This window comes from Micropterus dolomieu, linkage group LG09 (assembly GCF_021292245.1).
Source record: "Micropterus dolomieu isolate WLL.071019.BEF.003 ecotype Adirondacks linkage group LG09, ASM2129224v1, whole genome shotgun sequence".
Taxonomy (NCBI): Eukaryota; Metazoa; Chordata; class Actinopteri; order Centrarchiformes; family Centrarchidae; genus Micropterus; species Micropterus dolomieu.
In genome coordinates this window covers 25,779,030-25,789,247 of record NC_060158.1, presented here as the reverse complement: position 1 = coordinate 25,789,247, position 10,218 = coordinate 25,779,030, and the positions used below count along the sequence as shown (strand labels likewise).

The 10,218-nt window shown below is 41.0% G+C and overlaps 1 protein-coding gene across 1 annotated transcript in view; it reads right to left on the bottom strand.

The window, feature by feature from the left end:
• Positions 1-6,642, bottom strand: part of oprd1a (opioid receptor, delta 1a) — a 19,327-nt gene extending 12,685 nt beyond the window's left edge. Inside the window, exon 1 of the mRNA XM_046058707.1 lies at positions 6,392-6,642. Within this exon, the coding sequence (XP_045914663.1) occupies positions 6,392-6,642 (251 nt within the window). The remainder of the gene's footprint in view (positions 1-6,391) is intronic.
• Positions 6,643-10,218: the final 3,576 nt, after the last annotated feature.

Sequence of the window (10,218 nt, the reverse complement as noted above, 5' to 3'; positions counted from 1 at the left end):
ATTGATAAATAAAAATGGTTATGTTTTCATTCTGTCACTACTGTTTTAATGAAATTGACTTAAAATTAATCAAATCACATCTGTTTTCATCACCTCCTCTTTTATCAATTAATATTTGTTATTTCCACCCCTCATAAAAATGTTTGGTCTCTCAAAGCAAACTATTTGGTACATTAGGAAGAGGCAAAAAGTCATTGACAAACTCAGAAGTAGCAAATGACCACAGAGACTACTACGTTGGATGACTGAACAATACATTTATTTGTAAAAAATAAATGTTGTTCTTATATTTTCCCTTGGCGATCAATAAATTATTTCTGATTCTAATTTCTGACTTCTCCACATCAATGTTCACTCTGGCCAAGAGATGTAGCTTCTCCCAAATTTTCTCTAGGTCACTGAAGGTACGTTGTCATGGAGAGAGAGGGGCGATAGACATTTGTTTGGGACACGCATTTCCAAGGCTGGTGATGATGCAGGACTTAACTGCCAACCAGCTTTGCAGGAATTGAGAGAAAGCCATCTGGTAAAACTTAATCTCGTTACAGAACCCTGTGTTGTAAAATGATGACAGATCTACCTTGTAGCTTGTGCATGCTGCAGGACGTCTCTGAACTCACAAAAACATCCGTCTGTCAGGAGAAAGGTAGAGGTGTTTCATCTGTCTACAACACCCGGACTACATTTTCCACAGCCTTTGGTGTTAGCACATCCTTCACCATGGATTTTTTTGGCAACCTTTGGCAGTCCTGCATCCTTTTCTGGGTGAGCAGCTGTGCATAGTCATTACTGTTCTGGCTCAGGTTGTGCTTCATGTTGTGGTTAACCTGAGTCATCTCTGGAGCACATACCTGAAAGGGATGAATCATTAAATCGATTTAACTCATTAATACAAACAAAGAGGAAAAATTGTTGTCCTTTTTTTTTTGGTTAAATGATTTATTTATCATAGGCTATTTTATCACACCCTTTTTGTTCCGGCTAGCTAGACAGTATCGTAAAAAAAGAATTCTCTTGCAGCATATTATAGTTTGTTGTCATAAAGGATGGGGTAGCCTAGCCTTTGGCAAATTAATGTCCACCAGTGCCCAATTGGTTAGTATCATCTTACAGCACGATATCTTCTCTTATGTAGGCTTTATACAGTGAATCTAATTTTAACCTTCAGTTTAACATCTTTCAGGAAGGATGTGGTAGCCTAGCCTGTGGAAGATTCATTTTCACCAAGTGGGTTATTGATTAGATGTCTCTCTGACACATACACTCATGCACACAGAGAGGGGAGTGTCTTTTGTTTACATCAGAGAACTGTCAACTTGTATCTGGAATAACGGCTAACTATCACATGATGACTCTAAACACTGTACCACTGTATAAAAACAGTACACACATTAGCCAACAACAACTTACCTATACAACTCTCGCGAAGTTTGGGGTATCATGAATTGAGCGATTCCACTCTGTGTCCTCTGGCTGACGTGGCTGAATGTTGCTTCAGGTCGGTCAGTCCACAATGGGAACAATTAGTCTCTCTGTAACCAGGGCAATGATGACGATGAGGGACAAAAACCTTGCCCTGTCATTCTAGGTGTCATTCTCTTCCACAAATTCTGATTTAAACCTCTCTGCTATGTCACATGAAACTCTTTTGGTTTAATTCATTCTCATGTCATTCCAAGCATGTGAAAACATCCTGGACTTGTGTTTTAGGTGACATTTTTTTAGATGTGTGTAGTTGAATGTGTCCCTTTTTAAAATGTCAGATAAAACAAAACAGTAAAGTCTTTATTAGCGTCAGCTTGCTAGCTAATTTTTGTTGTGTCAGCTAACTTAAAGGACTAATGCTCAGAGTATTCAGCCAAAGGTGTTTACAGTTAAACTAGCTAGCTACACAGTCCTCTCATTTGCTCCAGTGATGTTTACACACACACACACACACACACACACACACACACAAGTAAATCCTGGACCAATCACTGCTGAACACACTAATGTCATTATCAAATAAGCATTATCAAAATGCAGACAGGATAACAGGGAGTAGAATGATCATTAAATGTGTGCCAGGATTTAAAAAAATTGGTATAGAAGTTGAAAAATAAAATATGCAAAAAATAAATTTAGTTAAATACAAAAAGACGTTTTAATTTATTTTATCAACAGATTGAAGGTTACAGGAAAAAGAAAAAGCTTAATAACTCTTTTTACACTACATTTTAATCATTTCAGGGGGGGCAAAGTGTATTATTTACTTATGTATTCAGTTATACCGTTTGACTCTTACAGATCTACATAGAGAATTAACATTTTTAGCATTTATATTAGTCTTTATCCCTTATCTCTGTACCAGATGGAGTTACACCAGAGCGACTATATCAATCCCTTCTATGCTGATACAGAAGTCAGGCTCGACTCCCCTGTGTTTCCAGGGCTGAAGGCCATATACACACACACTCACACACACAACTCACACACACACGCATATAAATGCTGCTGGGTGAGATGGAGGACAAGCAGTGAGACACAGTGGCCATGTTGACTCAGCCCAGGAAAATAAACAGACTCACACACTCACAGTCATGCTCCTGTTGGCAGTGGGCTTTGATATTTTCAGCCACAGTTCCACTCCCTCTCCTTGAAGAAAAAAAGCTTCATTGACTGATGCTGTAGCTTAATCCTTTGTCTTTACCAAAGTACTACTCTACCAGAATACCAATGTTCAGTATGAGAACTGCTATCTTAGTAGAACTGGAAGAATCAGCTCATTTATGAATCCACTTTAACACAACTAATCCAGCCCTGCACATTAAAATTATTTCAAATGGAGGCCACTAGAAAATAAATTCCATGAGCCCGGAGACAGTTCTTATCTAACAGGTGTGGCATCAGGAATAGGAGCCGAGGTAGAGGAGAGGATAGCTGGAAGATTATTGGAGCCTAGACCTGTTGATCTACCCTGTGTAACAGAGTGGACAGTCAGAGGTGTCTCTGTCACCCTCTCCATCAGCAATCAGACCGAGGGCTCTCAACGCCACAGCAGCCCAATGCCCAGTTCACTCTGATGTGAGCATTCATGCAGTCTCCACTATTAATGGGTTTTGTGTGCGTTTGAGTGTCTCTATCCAGAAATCTAAGTGGAAGAAAATATCTTAAATTAATTTAATTTATTTATTTCTTAAGGGTCAGGGGGTTATAGTTATTATGCCTGATGCAGCATACAAACAAATCATCAAAGGATGCTTTTAAATGGGCTTTTGGTTCTTAAATCAAACTTATAATTACTGCTCAAACTATTAGTCAATAGACAAAAAGTTGGCAACCAGGAAACAGTTGTTATTTAGTTATTTATAATGAAATGTCAAACATTCTCTGGTTTCAGCTTCTTAAATGTAAAGATTTTTTATTGTGTTATGTACTGTATGAGACATTTCCTACTATATGTAAAATAAATAAAAAATAAAATAAAAATCTTTGCACTTTGCCTCTCAGTACAGTAGTTTCATTGTTACTGGCAGAGTCCATGTGTACCCACGCACAAGGGATCCCCAGAGAACAGTGCATGCCTATCCTGGGTGTGATGCCGAAGACAAAAAGCAGAGCATATGCCCGTTTTACAGAAGCAGACATTGTTGACTGTCTTTGTGAGTCAAAACTGTGAGTTTTTACTCTCAGCCCACAGTTTCTTTGTTGCCAAGTTGCTCTTGTTCTGTTGCATTTCCAGCAGAGTAGTCTGTTGGTTGCCCCTGTGATTGATCCCTGTGTCATTTTCAGCATTAACCAGGACAGCAAAGCAAACATGTGGCGCCAGAATGTGTCCTTCATGGTTGACAGGATTTGCTGTTTGAAACATCATTGTGGTTTTTGTAAGTTTGGCATAAAAATCTACTCATTTTGGTTTATTATACCATAGTTTTTGTGTTGCCTTTTCTCCCTGATTGAAAATTGGACCAAAGGAATATGGAAATATAGGAAAATATGAATCAACAAATATTAAAAAAAAATTTGTATTGTCCTCAAAATTAATTATTTTTAATTTATACAGGGTTATTTGTATTATTATGTATTGTTCAATGATGGGGCTTTGTGGGACTACAAGGTCCCCACAGACACTCAAGGTTTTTCCGCTACTTACAACCACATCTCACAGTCTTCCTTAGAAGATGGAGTTTGCTCATTTTCATGCAGATAGCTCAGAGACCTAAGTGTGGAACTTTGATAACAAAATAACAAGTAACACATAACTACAGGCCAAGATCATGAGATGTCTGGGGCTTGCATTATTAAAACACTCTTGGTGTTACCAGCTGTAACCACAGGCGTCACTAAATCAACCACAACTGAAATTTAAAGAATATGTGTTTGGGTTTGTGCGTCTTTCTTGTTAGGGTTATAAATGCATAGAATACATCATAGAAAGTTTTAAAAACTAAAAGGAGATAAATGATCACCACATGGAGGACCCACCCTCTCTTTTAGTTTTTTTTTATTACATCACGATTTCTGTGTGTAAGTTCGGGTGCCTTCTCTAAGTTCATACACTGCAGAGTTTACAGATGTTCCCCAGGAGATAATTTATTCTGACCGGGATGGTTAATGCACTCAGCTTCACTCTGCCTCCGCCTCTAGGGGGGGTCTCGCATCAGTGATGAGTCCTCACACTCACACAAATGCCAGGCGGATCGTTGCTCTCATCCATCTCCTTTTTACTTCCTTTTTGTCTCCCTCTCTCCCTTTTTTCTTTTTTTATCTTAGGTCCCTTGTTTGGCCTGTTATTCTCCTTCCGACTTCCTGAATAGAAATAATGGGCAGTGTTAAATATTTATGAATTTTTCCTTGGTTCAATATCCAAAGATTGCCACTTGCAGAAAAATGGGTACTTTCAGTTCTTCATCATTCCTCTCTGCCAGCACTCACTCTGCCTCTCTCATTCACATATATCATCTTATTATTGTGTACATTTTAGCCTGTCATGTCATGTTAGTGGGCTCAAGAACAGCCGCTGGCTTTGACTGCTTCGCCTCCACCTGGCTGTGTTCTCCTTCTCTCCTGTTGCTGGGGCATCTCAAATTAATTCCACCTGCTTGATCATTTTGCCGGCCCAGCTAGAGTAATTAATGCTTCAGGTGATACTGGATGAACACATACAGAGGGGTTTTGAGATTAGAAATTAATATGATGCGCGAGGACAAGCACAGCGAGCTGCTGTGAAAGATGTAAGCTGTTTCATTCCTGACACGCATACAGGTTATGGCTGATTGGCTGCTGGGGAAACGACAAGGTGCTTGTATCTAGTGGGGTTAGCTGAGGAGGAAAGGCAAACTGTGACCTCGGACTGACAAATATACTGCAGACATTCACTAATGGACAAAATCAACTTACTCTTAACAAAGGCCAAGTCTTTAAAAAACCTTAGTTCCCGTCATTTGAATGCTTGCAACGACACACCATGAAAGCTTAAATAAATGGATGGGTTTATCCATTAAGCAGGCAATTATTTAATTCAGAGACCAAATAAAGGCCAAAGATGTCTCTCGGGATTTTCTTAGTGATCTTACAATCCCATCAAAGCCAGTGGACAGGAGTGTTCAGCTGATGGTCCACAGATCTGTGTGAGCTAAAGGAGGCTCTGTATGAGCAGCCCTCTCTACATGGGGTGCAGCTGAGTCAAACTGAGACAAGAGGTTCGACTGCTCCCAAACCTCTTTGACATAAAACTTGCTCTTGTTGTCACTTCATGTAGAAATTACGAAGGAACATTCTCATGTTTTATTCAGGGAACCTTAGGTTACTTGTTTGGGATGCACGTATCTCACACACAAATGCAGCCAGGGATGCATGCAGGCACATAGACACCCTTCTCAAACTCACACTGCGTATAACCAGAAGGTGAAGGTTGTTAATGGGGCAATATCTGCTGATCCACTTAAAATTCAGAAAATTTATAATATGAAGGCTACACCATGTCTATCCTAAAAAGGTCTATTTTGAACCATTTTATTAATTCTTACAGGTTTCTGCACAAAGGCACAAACTTCCTTTGTAGACCTATTTTTAGGCTTGTAGAAAATCTGCCCTTTTCATGGTTTCAAACCTTTCTAATAAATTGAGTTCATTGTTTTGAGTGTATAAAGAGCTTACAGGGGGAAATAATAAAAGCCAAAAACCAAGCTAAAAATAATTTAACGTTTAGATTTTGTATCAAAATGCACCCAAAATGTGAATTAAACTTATGAGATCATCACTAAAACTCTCGCAGTCATTTCAAATGTCGGTCATGGGACATATAAGGTCTCATAAGCACGCAATGACACAGTTATGTCTGAACAAGTCTTAGTGATCGACACACTCAGTAAAACGACTGTGATTTAAAAACAACAGCAGCAGCGTTTACCTGACCACCCCGTACATGACGAGGACGTTGCCCAGGAGTCCCACCACGCAAATGACGGAGTAGAGAGCCGTGATGGATATGGCTATGATTATACCCCCGGTGCTCCTCACCGGACTCTGCTGCTCGGTGTAGTTCTGTACCCCGTCGCCCACCAAGCCCCTCTCCTCGTCCGGGAAGGTGACATTGAAGGGGATGACGGAGTAAAGGTCGGACATGGAGAGCTGAGCCCCCGGCACCGTGTACGGCTCCATGCTGCGGCCGCTGCGGCACTGTCCACTCTGCCCGTGGCACTGAAAACTTGCTCACACAATTATTTATAGGAACTTAAATTGTCTGGAAGGGGAGAGCGGGCCCGACTAAAGGACAAGAAGTGGAGAGAGAGTGAAAGAGTTTCCAAAAAATGTGTGGAAGCAGATAGCCTCTGCGTAAAATAAGTGAGGTTGCGTTCCTCTGTTTTCTATCCAGATAGAAGAGGAGAAGGTGGCCCCTTGGCAGCGGCCAGCTGTGTCTGTGCGCTCTAGCTGTGTGCATACCTTTTATATTCTCCACGATCCCCACCTCCCAGCCCGTGCGCTCTCAAGTGCCCGTGCGCTCGACGTCAAGGCTGCGCATTATGAGCGTCAAAAGGGAATGATAAGATGGGTAAGAACCTACAGTAAGAGAGTCCTTATTTGATCTTGCGGTTTTATCTTTAAAACTGAGCCATACGATAAAGAAATAATCTCACTTTTGGAAGAGTAATAAATCATATCCAATCAAATCATTTTAAGGCAGGTGATCTGAGGGATGTGTTTGCTCACAAGCTGTGAAAATAATTAACTCAGCTGCCAACAAACAAACAAGTCCAAAAGTCAATAAAGCTTCTATTGAAGTAATGTAGGGATGTGCACCAGAGAGGGGAAAATTTTCAAAAAGTTTCGACTAGTGTGTGATGACAGCCATGATAATAAAGTATTTTACAACTGAAAAAACATCTAAACACAGCTATTTTGAGCTTTCTACCATTATCTATATAGCTTATTATAGATTTCAAATTTTTCAGAGTACAACACCCACTTAAAATGTTGTTTTTGCTGACCTCCAGTGGTTTAACTTCTCAACTAGCTGCAGGTGGACTCCAGGACCTGGTGACATCCAGGTGCAACAGAGAACATTTCTGACCACAGCCAGTGGGAGAGGTTAAATGGGCTTGAAAGTCTTAACAAGAGAGGGTAGCAAAACACTGCTTTAGCTGGTGTTAAGTTACTATTAAAGAATTAATTTTCCACGTTGACCTAAACCTGCAATAACATATAGCCTAGTCTATTTTTGGCCACCTCAGGGCAGCAGAAACAAGTTCTAGGCTATACACCACAAGGTACAAGGTTCTTTATTAGTCATTATACAGCACAAGTCTGCATAACAAAATAATATTTGTCGTTTCTTTGTGCTACACACACATCATATCTGTGTTAAAATATGGTAACATATAAAATAAAATAGAATTATATATACAGTTAATTTTTATACCTAGGCTATAGGCCATACTCATACAGCATACACACTGAACATTCTACAGTGCATTTTTTGAATTTCCATCTGGGGTGAATGTAAACAGCAGCAACCAGATGATAATATGAAAGTTTCATCTTCCCAATAAACAGTCTGACACTTGGGAAACAGAGTCCATCTTGACTGTGTTTGTGCACCAAGCATCACTGATGTCTTGCGCTCACAGCTGGGAACATGGACCACCTGCTGAGTGCTTGATCCAGGATGTTGATGGGGCAGGTCTCTGTAACAATGTGGGCACAACAGTCTCTGAATTCCCATTTTGTCCAGACAGGATCATTAAAAGCAGAATTTAGTCCAAGCTGGGCCAGCATGGCTCCTCTCCTGGGTGTCACTCACCGTGGTGCCTGGTCCGCTTGTTTGGGCCGGGTGGATCGTAGTCTGCTGCTCTTGATTTTAACCCCGTCTTCATCTTCCAATGACTGTATTTAAATAAAGCCGTAAAAAAAATACTGACATAATCACCTTTTACACTAATATGGCAAACTTACTGGCAAATTGTTGCTTATTTCTCCAGCACATACAGAGCATGATTATTATTAATTTGGAGTCGTGTTGCTGGTGACCTGGAAAATGTAAGTTGAATATCTCTCTGTTTTTTGTCCCTACCAACTCCTGAGAAACATTTCTGGCTCTTTAGCTGCTAAATGCTGCACTCTGTCAGCTAGTCATTAACTGTGTCTGTCAGCCGTTTGGTGCTGAGCAGTTAGTGAACAGAGGGTTTCCAGAGCTTTTCTTTTCTTGTTCTGCAAACAGCATGCTGTAGTCCAAAGCTATACGCTATGAGAGTGGTGAGAGTGAGCCAAAAAGGTAAAGTTGTGGGCTGGACAGCAAAACAATCCAGATTCAGGTGACAAGCACATCCCCGCAACCTCCACCTTCGCTGGCTCCCAATCAAGTCCTGCATTAATTACAAAATCCTCCTTCTCACCTATCCCTCCATGCTCTTGTCCCACAGTACCTCTCTAACACCCCACCCTCGAACCATGGGTCCTCAGGAGCTGGCCTGCTCCCCAGTCTCCACATCAGACTCCATACTTTCGGATGATCGATTGGAACGCTCTTCCTCAAACACCATCTGTTCACCACAGCCTGGAAACTCCCTTAGCGCTGCTTGCTCAGTATTTTAACTGAAATGTGTTGTTGTTGTCTCATGTACAGTCAATTTTGTAAAGCTTCCTTGGGTTTCATGAAAGGCGTTAGTATTATTATTAGCCTGCACATTTTCACCAAAGAGACATTGCTAGTAGCTATGGCGTAATGACTCCAGGGCTGGTTGGTCAACTACTGCACCAACTACTGGAACATGTTAGCGAGCCAGGAACAAACTAGAGCTTGTCAGTCACAATAGCCCGCAGAGGTACTCCCCTCTGGCATTTTGTTGTCAGAACTGTACATCATTTAATTCAGTTGACTTGAGTTAACTGTCACCAAACTCATTAGCTTGCTAACGGCCTTATTTGCCTTTGCAAGTAAACCCACAGGTTTCTGTAATTCCCTGAAATTCTCTGAAAAAAGTTGCCGTTTTAATCCTGTTGTATACGAGTGAAGCAATAGGAATGGCAAATTCAACATGTTTCCCTTGGGATCATCCATCTATCCCTCCATCCATCCACCGTCAACCGCTTATCCTGTGTCCTCGGGATCATTTAACACACAAATCAATCAACTGTTTTAGATTATTAAAAAAGTTTAAATAAAATGGAAAATAAAATACAAAGTGACGTCTCTTTTTGCTGGATATCCACATTGAACTTATTTCTACACATTTCATTCTCTTCAGTGCCACCTCCAATTGAAAAGAAGCTTTGTGGGCCAGTCTGTGAATTAGCTACTGTATATCATGACACCCAGAGTGCCTTAACACATCACAGCTCCTCTGCACCGTCTCTCTGTAGGATTGATCAAGGTGAGACAGAAGTTCACGCAAACAGCAATTGCAGCGTCATCTCCTGGGTGGACAAAACCTGATCGATACTTTCCACTTGCTCATCAACGCTTATCTGATAGCTCTGATGTGTCTCCTAGGAAATAAAATGCTTAGCAGTCTCAGATATACTACCTGTGCTGGATTTCAGATGGGCCAGTAGCCGCTTCAGATCCATCACCCACCATAACCCATCCATCTGCCCCCTCTCCACATCCATTTTGATCACCCTCCCATTCAGACCCTCCCTTGACCACAGCAAATCAGCTGGCCACCTTCACCTTTCCAGAGCAGAATACGTGTGTTTGAGTGCAATGTGCATCAGTTACTTCAGTGTAATTGAACTAGC